The 25,305-nt window shown below is 48.8% G+C and overlaps 1 protein-coding gene across 4 annotated transcripts in view; it reads right to left on the bottom strand.

The window, feature by feature from the left end:
- Nucleotides 1-20,570: 20,570 nt before the first annotated feature.
- The window catches only part of CHN1 (chimerin 1), a 139,936-nt gene continuing 135,201 nt past the window's right edge, over nucleotides 20,571-25,305 (bottom strand). For all 4 annotated transcript variants that reach the window (XM_036422333.2, XM_036422336.2, XM_036422335.2 and 1 more), the window contains 2 exons: nucleotides 22,692-22,797; nucleotides 20,571-21,451 (listed from right to left, as the gene is read on the bottom strand). In XM_036422333.2, coding sequence (XP_036278226.1) covers nucleotides 21,280-21,451; nucleotides 22,692-22,797 — 278 coding nt within the window. In that variant the 3' untranslated portion in view covers nucleotides 20,571-21,279. The remainder of the gene's footprint in view (nucleotides 21,452-22,691; nucleotides 22,798-25,305) is intronic.

Genomic DNA, 25,305 nt, shown 5'->3' with positions numbered 1-25,305 from the left:
CTCCCATGGCCCAGAGGGAGCCCCCCTCCTCCCAGCCGCTCCCAGGTCAGGGGGGCCTATTTCTTGAGCCGGCCACGTGGAGCTTTCCATTTCCCGGTGAACAGGAAGTGACTCCAGTCCTGGGGCAGAGGTTTGGAAACCCCCAGTATTCCAAATATGTGGCAGAAGCTGACCCATCGAGACCCTAAGGGGCAAAAAGCCAAGCCCTTCCTGTGCCTGCAGCCAGCCCACCAGTCCTTCTGTAAACAGCCGTCTTTTCCGTGAGACACGGTCAGCGTCACTCCCAGCCCCGCTCAGGATGTTTCCGCATCTGAAGACGGATTTGTCCTGGGCCAGGGAAAGGCCCTGCAGGAAGATCACCACCTCTCTTCCCCCAGGGGCGTGCCCCGGGGCCGGGAGGAGGGCGGGCTGATGCTGAGTGTCCGTGTCCTGGCCGCGGGCGGAGCCTTGGGCCTTGCCCGGCCACAGGGATGACTGTGACCCGGTACAAGCGCCTCTGACGCCCCGGATGGCCTTCAGCCGTGTCCCCCCGGAAGCCGGTGAATGGAAAGGGCAGGAAAGCCGGCTCCCTCGGCGCCCAGATTGAGCTCAGCTGCTTGTTCGACAGCAGCCGGCAGATCCGGTACCCGGGGACCACCATGTCCTCCATGCCTGCGTCAGGGGCAGCTCATTAAGGGAGGGCCCAGCTCAGCGCCGGCAGGACAGCCCTCTCTGTGTGTTCCAGGAGAACGTAATTGGCTACAAAAGCTTTTTTTTTCAGTGTCCGCTGCCGGTTACAAACCCAATTAGCAGCCGAGGGAGCTCGGAGGAATCCTGGGAACATGGAAACAGCGCATCCTACAGCTGATCAGACCCAGCGTGGAGGGGACTCATCCAATGTCACCGGGAAGGTGGGACCCGGGGGCCACTGATTCCAGAGCCCCTTTGCAGGTGAATCGCACGGCCTTCAGGGATGCACAGTGAGAGACCGCTTCCGTCCGCCCGGGGCCTCTGGGCTGGGAGACCGCAGTGTTACTGAGGCCGGAGACGCTCCGGAGAACTCACCCAGGCCTTCGTGCAAGTGCAGCCCCTGGTCCCCTCCACAGCTCCCACACGTCTGAGTGGATTTAGAAACCCTTTGATTCTTTTCTTTTTTTTTAAGATTTTTAAAAAATATATTTTATTGATTTTTTACAGAGAGGAAGAGAGAGGGATAAAGAGTTAGAAACATCGATAAGAGAGAATCATCGATCAGCTGCCTCTTGCATACCCCCCACTGGGGACGTGCCCGCAACCAAGGTACATGCCCTTGACCGGAATCAAACCTGGGACCTTTCAGTCCACAGGCGGACGCTCTATCCACTGAGCCAAACCGGTTTCGGATGATTCTTGTTAGTTGACCCTTCTCCCAAGGACGAAGGAACCCTATAGTCCGACTCCCTCCTGAGCGCAGAAGCGAACCAGTCATTTCAGGGGCACGGAGGGCGCTCTGCCCCCCACACCTCAGTTTAAATGATTAACGTTGGCAGGCGGGCGCTACAAGCATGTGCAGAGAGAACACTACCTGTGTCAACAGGCAAATATGAAAAGAAAAGCTTGCCTAGTTTTCAAATTGCTATTATAACGGGACCACGGTGGAGATTAATCATTGCAGTGGACCACAGTGCACCTTGCTGCTGCCAATGGAAGTCCCATTTGGAGCCCGCCGGTGACTAGAGCAGCCGGGCTTGAACCAGCAGGTCAGAAGCCACGTGTGGGAAGGAGGCTGGCACGGGCTTCGTGAGACATCACACTTTTTTAAAAAATATATATTTTATTGATTTTTTTTTTTTTTACAGAGAGGAAGGAAGAGGGATAGAAAGTTAGAAACATCAAGAGAGAGAAATACCGATCAGCTGCCTCCTGCACACCCCCTACTGGGGATGTGCCCGCAACCAAGGTACATGCCCTTGACCGAATCGAACCCGGGACCCTTGAGTCCGCAGGCCGACGCTCTATCCACTGAGCCAAACCGGTTTCAGCAGGACATCACACTTCACAGGGGTGCCGGGGTCTTCAGTTGCCTTTAGGATGTCACCCATCCCTCCATCTACGCAACTGACCAGCGGGACGGCCCACGAGTGGAGGAAGCCCAGCTATGGGGGGTGAGGGTGGGAGGGGTGGTGGGGTTGCTGCTGGCCTAAGGGCATCCCTCCTTTTCATTGACACGTGGAGAGAGCGCATGTGGGAAGCAGGCGGGCGGAAGTCCCTGGGGCATAGGCACTGGAGCTCTCACCTGTAACCCACTGACACCCACACAGCTGGTTCGAACGGAAAAGGGGGTGCTGAGAGGCTGTGGGTTGGTCAGAATTAGGGGAGGCCTGGAGCAAGCTTGGGAAACAGAGGCCTGAGTTGTGCCCAGCCAGGCCCACTGGCGGAATCCCAGGGAGCCCCGTCCTGCAGGGACTCTGCACCCGCTGCTGGCGATCGCTGGGCATCATGGCTCCTTCTGTCCTGCTGTGGCTGCCCCACCACTGCAGAGGGAACATCTGCCTGGGGGCCTGCGGACACCGGGCCCCACCCTCCACCATGGCTGCGCCCCACCCCAAGCGGATAAGCACCCATAGGCCTCAGTTTTGTTTTTTTTTGTTTTTTTTTAAAAATATATTTTATTGATTTTATACAGAGAGGAAGGGAGAGAGATAGAGAGTTAGAAACATCGATGAGAGAGAGTCATCAATCAGCTGCCTCTTGCACACCCCCTACTGGGGATATGCCCGCAACCAAGGTACATGCCCTTGACCGGAATCGAACCCGGGACCCTTCTGTCCCCAAGCCGACGCTCTATCCATTGAGTCAAACCGGTCCCGGCAGGCCTCAGTTTTGATATCAATTCTCCCAACTCCCATCAGGGAAACTGCCGATGGCTCTTTCATCGCCAATGAGCTTTCACGAGGATGACAGGAGACATCTGACCCTCCGGAGTTCACTGATCCTGTCCTTCCACTCCGTCACCCTGCGTCCCAGCCTGAGAGTCCGCTTGGTGGACACCCAGGGCCCTCCCTTCTCCTTCTCAGCAGGTGCCATTTCTCTCTCCTGAGCACCTCCATGGGGAGAGAGAGGGAAATGAGGTAAAATCAAACGTGCCTTTGCCCCGGAGGAAATTTACAGGGGGCGGGTGGAACTCAGGGTCAACTGCCGGCATAACTCGGAGATATTGCTGGTCAGGTTCCAGGCCACCGTCATAAAGTGAGTATCACCATAAAGGGAGTATCACCATAAAGGGAGTATCACCATAAAGCGAGTATCACCATAAAGGGAGTATCACCATAAAGGGAGTATCGCCATAAAGCGAGTATCACCATAAAGGGAGTATCACCATAGAGCGAGTATCACCATAAAGCCAGTCACAATGGTTTTCCTGGTGGAGAGTCTTGTAAAACAAAACAACAACAAAAAAAGCAACACCTGTGAAGTTCAATAAAGGGAAGCCCAATAAAACCAGGTGCGCCTGCACTGACCAGAGCCTCTATCCACAGTACAACGATTGAAATTCCTTTTGAGAGCCAAATTTTTAAACTTAAACTTCTTCTAACGCCACTTCTTCAAAATAGACTGGCCCAGGTCGTGGTATTTTGTGGAAGAGCCACACGCAAGAGGCCAAAGAGCCGCCTGTGGCTCGAGAGCCGCAGTTGGCCGACCACGGACCTAGGCAAAGGGCAGCACGGGGTCGCATACCCTGAGCACCTGTCGAAATTCTCGGTGCCAGTGAGTGAAACGACCCGCAGCTGGGCCTGGAGCGCCCCTGGGGAGGAGAGGCCCTCCGTGAGCAGGAGCCGGCCTCTCGGGTGCAGGACGGAGCGGAAGAAGCCGGAGTTCCTCCCCCCACAAGGTAGGAAGAAGGAGGGGGCCGGCGGCACTGGGAGGCTTTGAAAGATGAAAACTTGTGTTTCTCCGCTCAGGGCTCCTGCAGCCCGTCTGCAGCGGGATAAATTCAGCACAGAAGGAAAGGAAAGCTTGCCTCCCCCTCGCCTCCCGTTTTAGGTGAGGGGAGGAGGCGGCATGGGCGATGGAGAGAGATGGAGCCAGCTCCCCAGCGGGTGCCGTGGCTGCACTGAACAGAGCCAGCGAGCTGGGCCCCACAGAGGGGGGCTGGGGCAGGAACTGAGAGGTGTCCTCTCCCCGCCCCCCCAGCCCTTTGGCCTGGGGGTGGTCTCCAGGCTCAGGGCAGGAGCTTTGGGGGGTGGGGCACGTGTGGAGCTCAGCGTTGCTTTCAGAAGGGCCCCTCTGAAATGCAGTCCTGTCACCTGGGAATGGTCGTGTATGGACAGCTCAGTCCCCTCCGCAGAGCTGGCCGGCGGACCACTGAGGCTGGGACCCTCCTGAGAATGGGGGTTGGTGGTATTTTGATGCGAGAGAAGGGGTGTGTGGGAAGGGCCGTCAGTGGTGGGTGCTCTGTGTGTGGGGATCCAAGAGGCCCCTGGGTAACAAGGGGCACCAGGGCGGTTGGAGTGAGTGAGGAAGGAGGGGGTGGGGATGGGAGTCATCCCCAGAAGGCCTCAGGACCGCCCAGACGCCGCCCTGCTCCTCTGCAGCGCGGGGAAGGCTGAACAGCTTCGGGTCTGGCTCCCAAAGCACTGATACAGCCTCTCAAGGGAGCCTCGGTCCAGACACAGGCCCACCTGGCTCCTGGGCCGAGTGTTGGCCAGGAGATAGCGGTGGGTGGGGGCACAAGGCCAACTCACTTCTTGGGGGAGACGTAATGCCTCCAGCTGGCTCTGGGGACAGACGTGAGAGGAATTTTATGTATTGTTTCTATTACCTACGTGGTTTGTTTTAAAATATGGTTCCAGGCCCTGGAGCTGTGGAGACGAGATACCTGGTCTCAGCGTTTGGCTTGTCCTGTGCTCTTTAGGAGCCATGCGAGGGGCTGCCACCCCTGGTCAGGTGCACTGTCCGCAAAGCTCATCACCCTGCCGTGTCTGAGCTCTGAGAGCGGCCACGGAGTGTCTTGCCCCCATAAGGTTCTGGTTACAGAGCGAGTTCCTATTTAAAAAGTGTTGCCTTTGAGCTTTTCTGTGGATTGAGCTGTGCCGATCTATACACTGCTGACGACCATGCATACTGCTCAGGTTGGCTTTGTTGTGCTTCAAGTGCCGAGGAAAAAATGCCGCCACCTGTGGCGAGGTAAGGCTGGTCCAATTTTCCTTTCGGCTCCTTGTTGGAAGGGGTGAGGCTCGGTTGTCATCGAGCCTGACGTGGGCAAGTCTCTGTGAGCTGGCCCAGCCTGGGATCTGGAGGCTGGCATTGCCCGGGGTCCTTGGCCCCTGGGCAGCAGGAACAGCTAAGAGGGAGCCGAGGGAGGTGGGTGGGCGTGGGGCGTTGCTGTGCTTCTGATAAAGATGTTGCTGGTGCGTGAGCACTGCATTGTATACGCACATGTATGCAGATGTGTGCAAAGCAATCTGCCGTTGGTGGTGGACTTTATGCTCTGTGATTCCCAGACTTCTGCATTGAGAATACATTACTCTTGTAATTAGAGGAAGAAATCAGTAAATATTAGTTTGTAAAGGGAATACGTTTTTATTTTCAAACAACATGGACAGTAGTAGGATTTATGTTCAAACAACATGGATAGTAGTAAGATTTTTTCCCTAAAGTTATATGTATAACTTGTGTATCCATTCACCTCTCCGTCCACCCACCATCGACCTTCTTCCCCTGCCATCTACCCTTCCATCTGTATATTCACGGACATCTAGAATGCTGTTGCCCAAACTTTTGTGATGGTTATTTCTGGGTGGCGAGATTTCAAACGCCTTTGTTTGTGCTACTCCTGTACTTGCCTTGATTGCTGGAAACTTCTGATAATAAGGTGCATTTTTAGAGAGTAGTAGGGATCTCTGCTCTATGCCAGGGGTGGCCCCAGTCGCCAGCGCTCCTGGCTGGCAAAGCCAAGCAAGACTGACTGCAGGGCCCTGCCCTCCCCCTCCTCTCCCGCTCCCCCCCCCCGCCCCCAACACACACACACACACACACACACACACACACACCAGGCAGGCAGCAGAGAGGAAGTCTGTAGGCAACACCTGAGCTCTATGTAAACCCACAGCCAGTGGCCTCCTGAGCCTGTGATGTTTGTTTCATGCTGCTGGCTAGGGTGCTGGTTCACCGCCCCAGGGTGATGGTGACAGGCCCCTGGGTCCCTGCTGCCCCTAAGATTTTTATTCCTGCACTGTGCATCTCCCCCTGCACCCTAAAACAGGGGTAGGGACTCCTGTGGAAGGACCTCCAAGTGCCTTTGAGTTTGGAGGTTGCTAAGGTCAAGGATGAACGTTTTTGGATCCAGTGGAGTAAACAGGCACTGTCCTTGCACAGGGATTGGTAGTATTTTCCGGGGGTCAGAGAGCTGGAGAGCAGCAGGCACGTTCTCACTCGAGGTGAGAGTGAGACGGCACAACCACCTGGGAAAACGGGTCACATGCATTGTCCAGCGGAGGGGAAGGTGAGCAGACACCAGGACCTGGCAGTCCTGCCAGGCAAATGCCCCGCCTCTGGAGATGGGCAGGGATGATCCTGGGAGTGGTTTCCCAGTTGCTCCGACCTGGACACAGCCTTCTGTCCGTCAGCATTCACAGCACACACGCCCCAGGGACACTGGGCTCTGCTCACCCAGTGGGGGGTTGTATGTCTGTGAAGGTGAGATAACTACAGCCAGGTCACACACACATGAAGCTGAGTGAACGAAGCAAATCCAAGAAGAGTGTGTACCGAATTGTTTCTTTTGTGCAAAGTTCAAAAACAAAACTAAGCCATAATTTTAAGGGATGCATACAAAAGTGATAAAAATATGAAAAAAGTTAAAATATATAAAATTTGAGATAGTTACCCCAGTGGGGAAGGAAGGAGCCAGAGCCAGCCAGGGCTTTGCAGGGTGGAAATCTTCTCCTGAACTTAGGTGGTGGTGATGATTACATTTCACACGCTTCTCTGAGTGTGTGTGACATTTCACAGTAAAGTATTAAAAAGAAAAAAGGGAAATGTAGTGGGGGGTCTTCAGCCTCCACACCAAGAAGTGGCCTCTTCCATGGACCATAGGTTTTCCTTTATTTCAGGGATCGCAATTAGATCTTTTGGCCAAGACTCTGATCAGGGTCATAAGTCAATATGTCCTCATTTACCAAGCTCTCCTGTGAGCTCAGCCTTGTGCCAGATGCTGGTGGGGGTCGGGCGGGGCGTGTGCTGCTCCCAAGAAAACAACGCGTTAGCAATAGCAGTGAAAACACTGGGCCAGACTAGAGAGCCTCCAGGGCCCGGGATGGTCTTGGAGAAGGAGCTCCGTGGAGGCTGGTGTGGTGCGGTCTGCCTCTGCTGGTCCTGAGAGGGCGGGGCTGGCGGAGGCAGAGTGGGCGTGGGCGTGGGGGTGGGAAAGGGTGCTGTAATAGAGTGGTGTGCTGGTGGCAGGAAACCATGGAGTGCTGGGGAGGCCCAGGAGGCCAGCCTGACCAGACGCCCAGGTCCCCGTGGGAGAGGGTGAAGCCCAGAATTGCTGGATGGTCAGGGTGGCTCAGGAGGGTTTGAAAATCCGGAGGATAAGTTTTTTCCCCTCCCCCTACCCTCATCTTGTTGCTGGTCTAGGTCTATCAGTCAATCAATAGATCATCAATCTGCTGCCCCCAGACGGGTGTGCGGAGACAGGCAGCGAGCCTAAACAGTTAATAGAGGACCATTGAACTATAAGATGACATGCAGAAAACCTCAGAGAAATGTAAGTGAGAGCATGAAACAAATACAGTGATGCTCACTGCCACACAAATCATCCCATCTGCCCAGAAAAGCCAGTGATCAGAAGTCACAGAGGCTCACTGTGGAAAAGAGCATGACGGCTCTTCAAAGCGTTAAAAATGGAATTACCATATGGTTCCCCAATTCCACTCCTGGGTATATACCCCCAAAGAATTGAAGAGACGCAAACAGATATCTGTACACCCATGTTCATAGTAGCATTGTTCAAAATAGCCAGAAGGTGAAAACAGCCCTAAGGTCCGTATATACATACAACATGCAGCCTCTGATGGAATACTGATACATGCTACAACGTGCATGAACCTTGATCACCTTATGTTAAACGAGACACAAAGGGCAGGTATTGCATGATTCCTCTTAAACGAGGCCCTTAGATACACACATTCCTGGGGATGGAAAGTGGGAGAGTGGTTACCAGAGGCCGCGGGGAGGAGGGAACGGGGCTTCTGTTTGGCATGGTGAGAACGTTCTAGAAACAGTGGTGATGGTCACACAACCTGTGAATGTAGTTAATGCCACTGAATGGCACACTAAAGTGGTAACTTTTGTTATATATATTTCGCCACACACCAGGAAAGAAGTCCACAGCGCTATTATTGACTGACTATGTCCCCTCAGATTTCATGTGTTTAAAACCCTAATCCCCAAAGTAAAGGTGTTGGGAGGTGGGGCCTGTGGAAGGCAATGAGGTCATGAGGTCATGAGGTCATGAGGTGGGAGCCTTCCTGGAGGGATTACAGCTCTCAGAGGCGGGTGTGCGGAGACAGGCAGCGAGCAGGCGTGCTCACACACCCACAGCTGCTGGCATTTCCATCTTGGTCTTCCGGCCTCCAGAAATGTGGGAAAGAAATGTTTGCTGTGTAAGCCCCCAGTCTGTGGTGACTTGTTCTAGCAGTCCACTGGACAGAGGCTCAAACGGTGTTCCTGCGCATTGAGCTGGAGGAGAGAGACAGGGCTGAGGAGACGTTTACTGAACAGCAGGAAGGACAGAAAGCAGGGTAGAAAGTCCTCATTGAAGAAGGAGAAGAAAATGCTGTCTGGGGCCTGTCTCTGGAGCTTTTCCTACTGTTGGCCCCGTGTGACCGGGGAGGGGAGTGGGGAGGCGGGCGGGAAACCTGGCTGCTGCTGGCCGAGCTGCTGGCCTCTCCTTCCAGCCCTCAGCAGCCGAGGCTGATGCCATCTCCCTCCAGGGGCTGTGCCCCGGGAAGTTACAGCCACAGTCCTCTTAGGAGGAGCCCACCGCCTGCTGTGTGGAAAGGACATGAATTTGAAAGCTAAAGATGCCGCAGTATGTTTACATATACATGATGGGAAATTTGCTTCTCAAACAGCTTGAGCAGAAACCACACGTCCCCATGGCAACCAGATTCCACAGCGACCACGCATCTCTCTGAGGTCACCCACTTATTTCCAAGCCTCCGCTCTTCAGCCCCTCCCAGCGAACACACGGGACCCGAACACCACCCCGAGGCAGCTCTCTGGCCCCGGGGTTGATGGCTGAGGGCTCTGTTCTGGTCTGTAAGGAATTTTCTGGAGACCCATCTAATCGGGGGCAGGGACCAGCTCTGGGAGGCAGGGGACTCAGGGGCAAGCCATCACCCTCCAGACATGCAAGACCCTGAGGCCTGCTCAGGGCTTCAGAGAGCTATAAAGGCTGGATTTCAAAAGTTCCAAGCACTGCCCTGCTTGTTTTTCTCAGGGGTGAGAGCGTTGTTGGCCCTCGGATCAAAGGGTCACCTTGATGTTTCTCTCTCTCTCCCCACTCCTCTCTCCCTTTCACTCTTTCTAGAAATCAGTGGAAAAAATATCCTCGGGTAAGGATTAAAAAAAAAAAAAAAAAAAGGTATGAGCACTAACCAGAAAATCAGCCCTGGTAACTAGAAGAACTTCGACAAGAACTCAGATCCTTAATGCTTCGTTCCTTGAACAGATATGAAGACTCTCCTTAGAGTGTCCATGTGGCCTTGCCCTCTGATCTTTCAGAGCAAGCACGTCTTTGGAAAGTGTGTTCTCAGCACCGTTTTCATGGCACACGAATGGCTGACCTGTGCGACCCGCCTTCGCCTGCGGGAGAGGCTGGAGGCCCACCTGCCTGGCAGCGCCGCTCCCGCTGAGGCGCAGAGAGCCCCGCAGGGGGTGTGGGCAGAAAAGGAAGCTTGCAAGTTTGCAGTTCCAGGGCCCTGAGCCGTGGGCTGGGCAGCACACGCTTCGTCTCCCCCGCAGTGCAGTTTTATAATTAGAAAGCGTTGTTTTAACATTCCAGGCCTCAAGCCCCTGTTCCCATAACCCTGCAGAAAGCTGCAGGCACTCGGAGAACGCGGTATGCTTGTCCTCGGGATTATGCTTCATCAGGCCAGGCTTTTGGTTCAGGGAGGACATACACAAAAGAAAGCGACTATGCCTGCTGTGGGCGGATAACGGGGTGTTTCCCTTTGTGCTTTTCCTTGCCCTTGAGCGGGTACAAATGGGGGAGGGGAGGTGTTCCTACCAGGCTCAGTTTCTCTGCATCTTGGGCCAAAGCTGATCTCTCAGCACAGCCGCCCCCCTCCCTCCAGCTCTCAACACCCCCTGAGAGCAAGGCGGGCCTGCTGGGCATTTAGTCCGCGTGAGAAACCCCCAGCTCCTGAGAATGACCTTCACTTAACCCCTTGCTTCCCCCAGTCACAAAGTTTAAAGAAGAACAGTGAGTGGTTCGTGGGGTGTAGGCGAGGAAAAAAATGGTTACAATGACATCTCAGCTCAGTAGACCTGGAGCAGTGTGGATTTTTCAGGATGAAAACCTCTGGGTAACCTCTGCAGACAGACAGCTATACAAACGAGATGCTAGCAGTGAGCCAGAGAAGCAGCATGGGGGGGAGAGAGGGGGGAGAAGGGTAATTAATATTAATGTAGTAGTCATGCTGATTAATTTTTAATGAGGATATGTTAAGGAATGCACTGGCAACATGCTCTTTGGTAACTTGAATAACCTTGATTTCATTAGACCGATTTTCTCCTTCGCCTGGTCACGCAATCCACGGGCCATGCAATGGATCCTGAAATTCCCTGATAATTTATTAATTTCTTTTCCCAGAGCTGGGCCCACTCCAGGGTGTTTCCAGAATGGAAACAAAGGGGGAGTCAGCGGCCCTGACCCCGTCTCTGAGGAGGCCTTGGAGGGTGGGGATGGGGATTTCCTCTGATCTGTCAGCAGCACGTCCAGGAACAGGAATTGTTGTCTGGGTCACAGAGGCTCACTCTGTGCAGAGGGCGGCGCCAGGCAGCACGCAGCTGGCCGGTGGCTTTGGGAATCCAGGCCAAGAGCGGTCCTGCTGCCTCCTGCCCCACGGTGGGTGGGGTGCTTGCTTGGGGGCCTCAGTGACTGGTCTTCTGCAGGCAGACGGGTGGATTCCAATAAGCCCGCCCTCAGCAGTCCTGCGGGTGCCGTTAATGATGTGGACACCCCCCCTCCTCGGGCTCGGCTGGTGGGGGGAGGACACTGTGTGTGGAGGAGCCCCGTGCCTGCCCTCGCCAGGACGTCCGAGTGGTGCCAGCAGTCCTTACCTCCTCCTGGATCACTCATGACCTTGAAGGTGTACACCCTGGTGCTGAGGGGGACATTGTCCTTAGAGAAGTCAGGAAGCCTGAAGGCTTCCCATGAATGCGCGTCCAGTTTGTTTAATCTCATAGAGTTGTGTTGCTGTTTTTTAATGCAGGACTTTTCAGGAGCTTTATTAGGCAGACGCAATTGTAATCTCTCTACGGATTTTGGTGAAACTGGTGGGTAGTGTTTCCTGAGCTACTTGACTAGAAAGCCCTCTGTTCCTGAAGTGACTCCCTAATAAGTACACTGGGCTCCCCAAGGTATTACCACGTGGTCTGTCAATCACACAAAACCGAGCGAATCAGAACCCAAGGCAGCAGGGAGAGCCCACAGCAGCGAGGAGGGCGTCCGATGGGAAGGCAGAGGAGGGTTTTGAAAGGCTTGTGATGGCAGGGGAGGGGAAGGTCGGCTCAAGTGCTAAGATGTGTCTTTCAAGCAGTGCAACAAAGCAGGTGAAGACTGTGAACACAGCAAGGGTTTTGTAGGGAGTCTTCAGAGGTGAGCTGCTTGACAAGCAAGCTGTTTGCCAGGTGAGCAGTCTTGTCTCAGGTAAATTTCTGGAATGGTCTTCTCTTTTTTGGAACAAACAGTGAAGTCATGTGGACACAAGGGGTCTTGGTTCATAGGCCTCTCTGGCTGTTAGGTTGAAGCAGTTGTCATAATTTTCAGAAAAATTATATTTCTATCATTCTGTGGCACGCCAGTCTCCTCAAATGCAGTCTGGGAAACACAGAATTTTCTTGACGTGATTTGATTGAACATGGTTTGCACTAGAACCCATCTGCCTTTTCTGATGTGACAGAGAATTTAAGTTAAGCTATGCAATTTCAAGTAAAACTGCAGTAAGAAAAGAGAGAATTGAGGAAGAGTCAGACTTGGGTTAGAAACTAGGAGACGAGGTTTGGAAGGGAAGCAGAAGACCGTGTTTTCTTATTTTCTGAATTCCTGATGCTCTGGCATTTGGGGCCTTGATCCTGGCGAGGCTGCCGCTCCCAGGGCCAGCTAACTCTTGGGATGGCAAAGGACTTTCCTGCTGGCACACCTGTCGCCTACAAACCTCCCAACACCCACATCCCTGTCTCTTTATCAAACTCACACACCAAGCCAGCATTCCCCCACCTGTCACCCCAGGGCCAGAGCCTGCCGAAATTATTCAAACTACTGAATCCTGAACTGACTCAAGGAACCTACTCTGACTCACCCATTCCTTCTCCCAAAACCCCCAAAAAGGCTCTGGGCCATGTCTGCCCTCTCCCATTCTGCCTCCTGACTGACCCTGGTCCGGCCCTGCAAGGCGTGCGGTGCCTCCCGTTTCTAAAGATGTGTGACCATCGTCCCACGTCTGCACGTCATATCACACCCGATTAAAACAAATCCCGGATCCATTTGAACATACCAACAGGAAATGAAGTCTGCACACCCGGGGAGCCGATAGCCCATGCCTCGCCCCCAGAGCGTTTGATTGGCCCCCGTGGGGGCCTCAGGTGATGCTAATGTCCATTAGATCCGGAGTGTGATTCTGGGCCCTGCAGCCACACCTGGGAGCTTATTAGAAATGCAAAATTTTGGTCCTGCCCCAGAGCTGCTAATGCAGAAACCGAGCTGAGCTCTCTGAAAGGAGATTCTAAGAGATGCTGGAGTCTGAAAACCGGCGCACTGCTGCTCCGGGCTGCAGCAGGGTGGAACCAGAGAAGCAGGCAACCAATGGCTGAGAGCCGGGAGCCCCTATGTTTTGGGCTACTTTTATTTATTTTTTATTTTTATTTTTTAAATATATTTTATTGATTTTTTTACAGAGAGAAAGAGAGAGGGGTAGAGAGCCAGAAATATCGATGAGAGAGAATCATCGATCAGCTGCCTCTTGCACACCCCCTACTGGGAATGTGCCCGCAACCAAGGTACATGCCCTTGACCGAAATCGAACCCGGGACCTTTCAGTCCGCAGATTGACGCTCTATCCACTGAGCCAAACCGGTTTCGGCTTTGGGCTACTTTTAATGCCATCTCCTGGTGCGGACCCACAACTGCTTCCGTTCCTAGACCTGGTGCATCCCATACATTTTGGTATATTGTATTTTCATTTTTATTTGTCTCAGGGTATTTAAAAATTTTTTTTATTGATTTCAGAGAGAGGAAGGGAGTGAGAGAGAGATAGAAACATCGATGAGAAATGTTTTGATTGGCTGCCTCCTGCACGTCCCATACTGGAAGCCAGCCTGAGAGCCGGGTATGTGCCCTGTCAGGGAATTGAACCGGCAACGTCCTGGTACATGGGACGATGCTCCATCAACTGAACCACACGATCCAGGCAGAGTACTTTTTAATTTCTCTCTTAAGTTCCCTGGCCCATTGATTGTTTGGTAGCATGTTGCTTAATTTCCACAGATTTATGAGTTTTTGTTTTATAGTTGATTTCTAGTTTCATACCATTGTGGTCAGGAAAGATGCTATGATTTCTTCTTAAATTTATTGCCTTGTTTTGTGGTCTCACATGACTTATCCTGGAGAATGTCCGTGTGCTTGGGAAGAATGCACATGCTGTTGATGGGATGGAACATCCTGTGCAGGCAGGCAGACCTCCTGGATACTGCAGGTCAGTCCCAGACCCCCAAGGAGAAAGAGTTCGAGCTTTCTGCTGGTGGAAGGTCTTGCCCTCGGTTTGTAAAAATGCAACATCTGCGAAGCCCAGTAAAGTGAAGGAAACACAATAAAACGAGGTGTACCTCTGTCTGATGTCCTTCCGGTCTAAACGTTTAGAGCTCATGTTTCCTCACTGATGTTTCATCCGGATGATCTGTTCTTTTGTGGAAGTGGGCCATTAAGGTGCAATGCTGTTATTTTATTGTTATTTCTCCCTTTAGGTCTGTTCATACTTGCTTTATATATTTGTGGGTCCTGTGTTGGGTGCATAAATAATTACAAATGTCATATCCTCTCATGGGATTGACCCTTTATCGTGGTGTGGTGCCCATCCTTGTCTCTCATTGAAGTCTTTGTGTTCAAGTCTATTTCATCTGATATAAGCATAGCTATCCCAGTTTTCTTTTGGTTCCCATTTCCATGGAATACCTTTTTCTGTCCCTTCACTTTCTGTCTGTGTCCTCATATCTGCATAGAGTCTCTTGTAGGCAGTATATTGATGCTCCTGTTTTTTTTATCCACCCAGCCACTCTATGTCTTTCGGTGGGAGAATTTAGTCCATAGCATTTAAAGAAAGTATTGATATGTGTGTACTTGTTGCCATCTTAGTTGTTTTCTGCTGTTTTGTAGGTGGTTCCTCTGCTCCTGCTCTTCCTCTCTTCCTTTGAGATTTCGTGATTGTCTTAGATTCTTTTCTCTTTATTGTTGGTGCATCTACTACAGGTTTTGCTTGGTGGTTACCACAAGGCTTACATAAAACAACCAGATACAGTCTATTTTAAGATAAGAACTGAAGTTTGAACATATTCTAGAAGCTCTAGAAGTTTGAACATATCCCCACAGTTGATGTTTTTGATGTCACCGTGTTCCTAGAATCTTGTGACATTGATGTAAACCTAACCTTGGTATCCCCAAGCCAATTCCTGTCTCATAGAGTTGGGAAAACTTAAAAAATATTGGAACAAATTACTCCTGTTATAAATTTTATTTGGTAAGAATTAAAAACTATCTTAGGAAAATGTCCACTCACATGGAGAAGCATCCCAATATCTGGCCAGCCTTGATTTTTTTGCTGGAACCAGCACCGGCTAGTGCCCAAGATGTATCTGCTGTTTGTAGGTGGCTCCTCTTTCGCACATTGGAGGAAACTCACTGGTCCAACACAGGGAAAACCAAAAGGTTTTTACATTTTCGACCACCCCAAGTTCACATCATTTTATGTCTAAGAAAGCCCTTTCGGCTAATTTCCTTCGTTGTGCCATTTTAATCTCTAAACATTACTTCCTCTGCTTTTTGGGTTACCATAGTGACATGGGCAGTTAAGTAGTCTGTTTCATAACCTGCAAACACAAACACTAGGTGTCTTAGCTTCACATGCTGGTGTTTCCTGCTGCCGTGTAATCATGGCTGTATCTGAATAACAGTGATTCCCGACGCTTCCACCGCTCCAGACACAAGGTCAGCAACACGGGGCTTCCGCTTCCTGTGCTGTTTTGTGCTACTTAATGGAAGAAGCAATGGAAAACATTTCCACTGTGAAATATGTTATGACTAAAAGACGGTATTAAAATATAATCTCTCCAGTGGAGAACAATAAAGCTCATAAATCAGGGTTTTCCTTACAACACATGGTGATGAATCATAATTTTTAACATGGTGCTTTCGACTTTTGGTTTCAATCTGTGAAATAGCAACTGATGTGAGATCCCTGTGTGATACGCATATCTAAGTGAAATAATTTTTAAAAAATATATATTTTATTGATTTTTTACAGAGAGGAAGAGAGAGGGACAGAGTTAGAAACATCGATGGGGATGTGCCCGCAACCAAGGTACATGCCCTTGACCGGAATCGAACCTGGGACCTTTCAGTCCGCAGGCCGAGGCTCTATCCATTGAACCAAACCAGTTTCAGCTAAGTGAAATAATTTTACTTTAAAAATTACTGAAGCATTTGCTGAGAGGTCCAATAACTTTAGTAAGAAAAGTATGTTGAAACCAACAAATATTTGAACCTATAATGAAAGTATTAATACAACCTCAATAAAATTGCTAACTTGTCTTTGGTGGGTTAGGTATAACCTAAATCCTTGACTATATGAGCCAGGGGAAAACAACTACTTTAGTTTCCCTTCCCTCATCATTACGATATAAGAAATGGAGAGATTGTCAGTCTGTTTTAGATACATGGGAGACTCTGAGTTGTCAGATTGAAACCATTTCTTGTTCCAGAATGACCACCAACCGTGTGCGGGATGGGCCAGCACGAGATTGGTGCGCCTGGCTTTGGCGGGCTGAATGCAGTGTTGTCTGGCCTCATGAGAAGGAGGGAAATGAGGGGCTAGTGAGCCCACAACTGAGGAGGACACAGGCTCCTCACACTCTGATGTCCCACTTCAGATAGCACGCCCTCGGGGACAGGCAGCAAGTGATCCTCTGATGCTTCCAAACAAGCTCACACTGGGCACACAGTTGGAATATGATTTAAGTCACTTTCATTTTACATCTCTTTTTCTTATTGGTCAAATAAATGTTCTAATCTATTAAAAGTATCACATGGAACTGTAAGAGTGTGGCTTTGTGAGCTCTCATTTCCCCAAAGAAGGGCAAGTACACCCAAGCTGTGGGTTTTTGTTTTTTTTTGATTTTTTAATGTTTTATTGATTTTTTACAGAGAGGAAGAGAGAGGGATAGAGAGTTAGAAACATCGATGAGAGAGAAACATCGATCACCTGCCTCTTGCACACCCCCTACAGGGAGTGTGCTCACAACCAAAGTACATGCCCTTGACCAGAATCGAACCTGGGATCTTTCAGTCCGCAGGCCAACACTCTATCCACTGAGCAAAACCAGTTTTGGCCATGCTGTTTTGTTGTAGCTTTTCACTGATGTGTAGGATGAGGCCCATTGGAAAGAGAATGCTCAATGGGAAAAAGGAGAACATTCAAGTTTGACTGGGCCAGATTGGGTCGGTAAGTTCCTTGGGAACTAGAGCTGGTCTTGTTTCCAGACTTAGCCCATGGGGTGCAGGCAGGAAATGGGTGTGGAACAAGGATGCAGATACCCAGGGATGCAGGTCTGGGCTTGATTTGGAGAGAGAATCCAAGTGAGAACTAGTTCTCTAAAGATTAGGGCAGAGGACAGATCCCTGATGATGTTACATTCTTCTTAGACCTTCCTACATTTCACCATAATGCCAATCACAGGTCAGAACTGCCCAGGTGTTCAGTGGAAATGTGATGTGTGATAATGATATATGTAAGAATCACTATTACCCCTGCTCATAAAAGGATGTCTTTCACTTAACACTAATAGGCAAATGTGAATGCCATGTGGCTGTTACAGCCAATCTATACTAATAAAAGAGTAATATGCTAATTAGACTGGACGTCTTCCAGACATCCTTCCGGATAAAACTACAGTGGTGAGGGCTGAGGCAGGGGTAGTTAGGGGCAACCAGGCCGGCAGGGGAGAACAGGCTGGCAGGGGAAAGTAGTTAGGGGTGGCCAGGCAAGCAGGAAGAGTGGTTAGGGGTGATCAGGCAGGCAGGCAGGGGAGCAGTTAGGAGCCAGCGGTCCCGGATTGAGAGAGGGATGTCCAACGGCCAGTTTAGGCAGGGATTGGGTTAGGGTTAGGGTAGGAGAGGGCACAGGCCGGGCTGAGGGAACCCCCCGCCCCAGCCCCTATCCATGAATTTCATGCACTGGGCCTCTAGTCCTATATAATAAAAGGCTAATATGCAAATAGACCGAATGGTGGAATAACTAAACATGTCTCTGTGACATGCACTGACCAGCAAGCAGAGTGTGAGCAGAACATGGTGGGTGTGGGCAGTAGGCAACCAACATGATGGACATCGGCTGCAGTGGGATGGTAGGGCAGATGAGCAGGGGCGCCAGACCAAGGCCAGTCACTGCCATCAGGGTGAGCCTCTGGTGGTTACTGAAAATTCTTTGTTCCTGCCCAGCATTCCCACCTGCTGCTGGTGCTGGCCCCACTCGTACCCACTGCCAGCACTAGATCCGCTACTCGCACCTGCTGTCAATGCCTGGCGCTGGTCCCAATAGCTCAGTGCCATCAGTGAGTGCGAGTGGCAGCTGCCAGCCCTGATTGCCCCTGAGGGCTTCTCCACCTCCCCCTGCTCCTGAGGGGCGACTCACACCCGCTGAAGGCACCAGCCCCACTCGCGCCTGCTGCTGGTGCTGGCCCCAATCGCTCTGTGGTGTCAGTGGGTACAAGCAGGACTGGCAGGACCAGGGGCTGTGGCAGAAGGGACTGGGTGGGGGTGCAGAGGATGGGCTGAGACCAGCCCCTGTGCCCACTGCAACCCACAGTTCCTTTCAAGGTGCACAAATTTGTGCACTGGGCTCCTAGTCAAGTTATAAATATGCTTGAAGAGTACCACAAGAACTGAGCCTCCTGAGGACAAAAATATACAGTCGGGAGAAGTTTTGGGTGTCCTGTTTCCAACGTGCATTTAAAAAAACCTTCTTGCTCTTTGAATGGACTTACCAATATGCCTGATCAGCTTTGGGGTTGTGAATTCTAAAACATTTTGTTAAGATGAGTAGTGTTGGAACCCTGAACATAATTCATCCAGAGGCCTCCTACTTGAGCTCATCAAGTAAGCAGAAACATTTGGATACATATAGGTTTTCCCACTTAAGAGACATCTGAAATCTCAATTCAGTGAAGGAGACTTAGTGTAACTAATTAGCGTTAAACACTAACAGGAAATGAAGAAGGGAAAATCTTTGATTTCTCAGTGATTTCTCTAAAACTATGGGTAGAGCTTTGGGAAGACAGACTGTCCGTTCGGGCAGAGCATCTGCAGCATGCGGGTCTGCGGTGATCACCAAGAGGTGCCGGGTCCCCCCGCTGACTGTGGTGGGAACAAATGAAACCTCTGCCGCCTCACTGAAAGGTCCTGGTTTAAGACATCTCCCATTAGTCATAGCAAGTTGCGTATGAAAGACTCAGGCCCGTTACTGAGGAAGAGCCTCCCCGAGGGACTGTTTCTTCATTTCAGGGAGTGTCACCTGACAGTCCAGGAGTGCTCACTGATGATGACGATAATGATGACGACGCAGCTGTGATCTGTATCTGCATGTCCCGAGGGGATGGGCCACACACACATCCGTCAGTTTAAATCACACCAGAGGGAAAGGGGCCGGGCAGGCAGAGGAGCAAAGGGGAGATAAATGGCGATGGAGGAGACTTGACTTTGGTGGTGAACACACAATGCAATATGCAGATGATGTGTTATAGAATTGTACACCTGAAACCTATATAACTATGAACCAGTATCACCCAATAAATTGACTAAAAAACTTAAGGATGCAGTTCCTATTGAACAAACAAATACACCACGTGTCCTTGTGCACAGACCTGATAAGCAGTCGCCTATCCGGACAGAGCTCAGGGTGTTACCTGAACATGTGCTTAATGTGTGCTCTGATCAGGCCTGGCTTCTGCTCCAGGCAAACCGCTCGTTCTGATAAGTGCCTACTCTAGTCAATCACAGCTGTTCCTTTTAGGAAAAGGACAAGGTGATTACATTCTGATGAAGCAGATTACTCGACAAATTTCCTTACTGAATTTCCCCTTTCAAAGGACTTTGTTCAAAAAGAACTTCAGCCAAGAGCACGCAGAAATTCATTCGGTTCACCTAACCCAGGGACAGAGACACGTGGTCAGATTTCTCTATTTCCAAGCCCTGCCTTCCTGCATAGTGACTTTCAGTGCTCTCCGTTTTAAAGAAAATTAGTTACAGAAAACGAATCTCTGAACTCGAATCACCTGTGTGTCTGATGTTGCCTGGTGCAATGACATTATTCGTAGGGGGCTGTGGCTAAGAAGGCGGCTGGGACAGACTATCTCCTGAACAACCAGCTTTCTGAACACAAACATGAAAACATACTGCTAGCCCCCTCCTGTAGCCGAAGGGCGGAAATATGGAAAACTCCAGTGCTGCAGTTCCCATGCTCTTTGGGGTAGTCTTGAAAGTGTCAAGGATTGAGATGGTAAAAATGGAAATGTTTGTACTTTTTTTTTTTTACTTTTAAAGCAGGACAGAATTGTAGTTCTGAAAGGGCGCTCACTTGGTTGACAGGGAAACAGACTTGGAGGGCCATTTGCTCAGAGCCGCACAGGCAGCCACTGCGAGGTGAGGCTCACGTCCGGGTTCCTGCAGCCCGCCTTCCCCTGCTGGCAGGTGGCTGCAGGGACTCATTGCAGGCTCAGCTACGTGCCAACACCGTGCACATCCAAGTGACAAAGCAAGTGTTTGGAAAGCCACTCTTTCCAATAGCCTTTTGTCTTCTCCTGGTTCTAGAAGGAACTCCTGCCTGTGCCCCCAGCTCCAGTCGGGAAAATAGTCTATATTTCTGTCACTGTATGCAAGAAGAAAAATGAATCCAATGAATGGGTGTCCTAATTCTAAGCAGTTTTATGTTATTATTTTAGGAACACAATATAAAACGTTCAGTAGTAAACAAGAGAGAGGATTACTCAGTGTTACACAAGTGGCATCACGCATTTCTCCAAATATTCCTAATTGTGGGGGAAAAAGCAAGCTATTGATATTTTTAATTTCTAAAAGCAAAATTTAATAAATTAATAAATGCATGCCAGATAAAAACCCAAAATTACAACTAAAATCCAATAACTTAACAGAAAATGCTCTGCGTTGTATTTTTTTATTGGCATGGGTCATTTACTAAACTTTAATCTGAAAACATTTTGCATTTTTGCTGGAAAGAAAGCACTATGTCTGAGAAGAACGAAGAGAACCCAGAAGTAAAGCATCGGCGAAAAGAAGGCATATGCTATAGTCTATGGCAGTGCCGCGGCCGGAGGTCTGTTCTGTCCATTGATGTGCATGTTTATGAAAGCGTCAGACACCAACGACAGAACCCAAGCGAAGTCATGACAGGTTCACTCTGCGAAACATGCTGAATTACAACCACAGACTACCCGGGACGGAGAGCGGGGCAGGCTGCTGTCTCCTTTGAATGGGTCCCCTTGCCAAACGGGGCTAATCATGCAATAGCCTGAGCTTCTCTTAACGTGATAAACACCCAGGGTTACTGGAACGGGAAAGCGTATGGTCACTGCTTGACAAGGACAGCTGAGCGGTGCTACAAGAACAATGGAAAGCTCCTTCATTTTAAACTGGTTATATGCCCAGCCTTAGATCTAACCGAGGAATAATGCAGCCGTGAGAGACAATTAAATTACTATAAAACATTCCTTCATCTGTAAAACACTTCTTTTCCCCCTCAGACTAAACATCTAAAATAAAATGTCTTCATTTTTGATGAGCAGCTCTACCACCAGTCTCTGATATCGGATATCGTTCAGTGCAGCCATGGCGTCGAGCTCCGGGGACCTCATGAGGGTGGGGCCGAAAACGATCCCCAGGTTTTCTGCATTCATGAGGTTCTCCTTCTCATGGAGGGTCACTCTGAAAATACAAGCAGAGGAGGAGGATGTTGTGTAAGCCACGCGGTTCTTCACTGTGCTTTGGAACGAAACCAAAAACAAGGTGTGTGTGGGTTCAGCTCTATTTGTGGATTCTCTGGCCACAGCCTGAGCTGCAGGGATGTCTGAAAGAGCAGAGAAGGAACTGGGTCGTCCTGATGGTTCCCTCAGCCCTCCCTCCCTCCCTCTTCTTTGGCTATCGGGTTTCCTGTAGATTATTTTTGCAAGTGTCTAGGGAGAAAGTGGTCGTGGCATTGATAGGAGATGGCTCAGCGTAAGCAACCCTGTCAGAAAGAGTATGTTTACATTTTTTACTGCTGCACTGAAGGCACAGAGACTACAATTTGAGAGTTATTTCTTCTGTGTGGAGTACTTAACTGCATCCATATACGAAGCAAACTTGAATTTACAAGTGAAGTTGTAAGCAGATGACATTAAAATTTTAACTTATGGTGCTTTTAAAGAGGAGAAACGTGTAAATATTAAAAGCAGCATGAATTAAGTATTCATTTCAGGATAACTCAATGCCTAAAGGCATACAACATAGATGTCAAGTTCTGCTATCTTTCTTGTTGCTGACTGGTCTTATATTTCAAAACCCTAAAACCACTACATCCTGGTCATATAATTTTAAAAAGTTTGCTACAACTGGTAGAGTTTGATGGTGACTGAGCAAGGAAATAAAGCTCCATCATCATCAATCACTGTAACACGTTAAACCAGAGTAACAAAATATTTCATTTTCCATTCCTCCTTTACCCCTTACTTTACTCCATTGTTTTTTTTTACAGCAATATTTAGTGCTGACAGCATCAATCCAATAATCTACAATCCCAACACCAAGTCTGAAGTGCCTGATTTAGAGAAAGAAGAATGAACCTTCTAGTGGATTGCCTTGCTCTTTATTATGCTAATGCTAGTGTCTCTACAGCTACCTTTCCCTTTCCATAGAAATGAATGCATGTCCTTGGCAGGATACTAGTATTTCTAACATATTTGCCAACACCTAGTGCAACTGTAAATACATTCCTGTTAGAATCAAGTGTGTGTTCAGCTTTGTAGCGCAGAATACTTTTAGCATTCCTTCTTGTGCAATTCCACACAAGACAACAGAGCTTGTGTTTATTCATTCAATGGACCATGTGTCCTTTCTTGCACATTTGGTTTCATTTCATTCTTAAAATCTGGATGCAGCACAGGTGAAGCACTGCCGTCTGACTTGCCTCTTCAGATGCGCCATGAGGTACCGGAGGGTCTCGCAGTGAGCGGGCGGCAGCAGTTTCAGCGCCTCATGAAGGGTCTCTAATTGCTCATCAGGATCCATAATTTCTAAAGGAGCGAGTTGAATGAATACAAAGGAGGAAAACGTTAAAGAGTACTGGTATAAGTGGTTCATTTCTTTCTATTCTGTTTTAAAACTGGTAAGAAGTGCTTTCTCACAGTTCCTTGCCCGCAGCCTTGGAAAGTATTTTTAAGGTTCAAGCCTCAGATTTCCAAAGGCTTAGTTTCAATGTGACAATACCATTTACTTGGACTTTTGGGGAGACCACCCAGTTTTTTCACTTGAAAGTCTTGAATCTGGTAACTATGAACACTGGCCATTGGATATATAGGATGTAATTATGGAAAATTCAGACATATATCTACATACAAATAATAACTTACACACCCAAGTGAGGTCATTTTAGAGCATTACAAACATATTTAAGGAATGCTGCATTGTTCAAAAGATTTTTAAAATCCCTTCAGAAAGCAACAGTACAGAAACTATGCCACCCCTTTGCCCCTGCAACCCCTGTTAATATTTAAGTTCTTTCTTTTTCAACCAAGAAATATATCATCTAATATTTACTTCTTTTATTGTTTAGATTTAGTTTTAAATGACTGTGTGTTATCTAAAAGAGTTAAATCTGTCATCAAAGCACAAAGATACTCTACTACTTAGGATATTCAGGAGACACATGCAGACTCTGAAGGCAATGCCAAATGTTCTGAGTGACAACAGGGTCCATCAAATAAATGGGACTCTTTCAAAGGTCTAAACTTTGAAGGGGCACATCTTCATGTGCATATTTTAGTTCTGCCGTGTTGGCCAGAAAACCAGCACACTCCTTTGAGGTTACAGATCGCATTAAAATAATTATTTCCGGAATCAGAAACAAGAGATATCTTTGGAATTCTGTGCTCTAATTTAGCACATTTCCGTCATGAAGATGGGGCGCCCTTAAATGTTTGGTTTCAGGGCAATTGCAAAGGGACACAAATCAGAGCACAGCTGTGAGATGCTGGAAGGCCACATCCGATCAGAACCTGACATTCAGGACACAGGAATCCCAGGCTTTCAGATTTAAAATAATAAAGCAACTCAGAGGCAATATGCTGGAATGACATGAAAGGTTCTTAGTGTTGGCAGAGCAGATTTGATAAATTTCAAAATGTAAACAATGACTGAAGCTTTTTAATTCAAAAAACTTTGGCCGTTTTGCAGTTTCTGCCCAAAGCTTCCCCAGAGCTTCTGGTTCGTTTCTTGGGGATGAAGGATGTATGATTTGACATTTACTGGGATAAATAATGCACGGTCTCTGAACCATGAGGCCTAATAACAGTGCCACTTAATAGCAATTCCAGGTACTGAAATTCAATAATTTAATTTTAAAATTAAGAGAAGAAATTCCATTTACTATAGAAACCTTGAAAGAACTAAGTAATTGGAAACTACACTATCATAAAAATTGAAAAAGGAGTAGTTTAGTTTTCCTTTAATTTCCACACTTAGTCTGTGCAGGGAGAATCTTGAGATGGTGTGAGGTTAAGGGCAGTGTTGGTGGGATGGAAACAAACAAAATTCCCTGTTCATGGAGAGCTCACTTTCCCTGATGGAGGGTGACTAACAACAAATAAGCATATCTATCTTTTAGCTTTACACTGTATAGGAGGAGGCAAGCACTATGGAAAAGACATTGGATGTAGTTTTTGTCTCAAGCAACACGGGGACAGCTGAGCCCCCAGTGTTGTCCTGGGCATCACAGCAAACCGGGAGCACCCCTCTGGGAGGAGTGTGTCCAATCTGACCAATCTTTATGGGAAGCAGCGCCTGCCCCACGAAACAAGAACCTCAGCAATAAATCCAGCCCACAATGAGAAGAGTTAAATTCCTACGGGAGAGACCTAGAGCCTTTCAGGCTCAGAAAGTCTGTAAAAACCAGGGCAATTCTCATGGCTGTTCTCTACATGAGAGCTGAGCTGACCCGCAAGAAATGAAGGCTCCGCAAACCACAAGAATTCTCAACAAATGCTCTGAAGGGGAAACTAAAAATTAAAACAAGTCAAGTTTGTGCTTCATGAAATCTCCAAGTCAAAGAGCAAATCAGTGTTACCAAGGAAGCTATATTTAAAGATCAAGACATGTGGCTTTTAAGAGAGACGAGCAAATGACAGAAATAGCCTATCTTTTCTTAAAACATGGTAATGCCGACAGTTAAAATCTGTTCAGAATTCCCTTAAAAAAAAAATGGAGCATGAATTATAAGTATGATTTTTTTTTTTCTATAAACAGAATTTGGCAAATGAGCCTTTGCTTTTTCTCGTTTTCATCTTAACTAGAATTTAAAAAACAACTTCCTGACACAAACCAGGGCTCCTTAAAACGGGATCTGTGGACCAGTGCCAGCGTACACACTGCTAATGCTCTATCACAGAGGGAACATGGGAACTGAGAGTGAGACTGTAGAAACGTCTATTGAAATCTGACGGTAATTTTTATGCTTGCTGAAACTAACAACAAAGGAGTTGATCTTGTTTTTTTAGTTTTATTTTTCTAGTTATTTTTATTTTGTT

Source organism: Pipistrellus kuhlii, unplaced genomic scaffold (genome assembly GCF_014108245.1).
Source record: "Pipistrellus kuhlii isolate mPipKuh1 unplaced genomic scaffold, mPipKuh1.p scaffold_m20_p_7, whole genome shotgun sequence".
NCBI lineage: Eukaryota > Metazoa > Chordata > Mammalia > Chiroptera > Vespertilionidae > Pipistrellus > Pipistrellus kuhlii.
The sequence above is the reverse complement of the archived record's forward strand: the minus strand, read 5'-3'. Positions and strand labels throughout refer to the sequence as shown.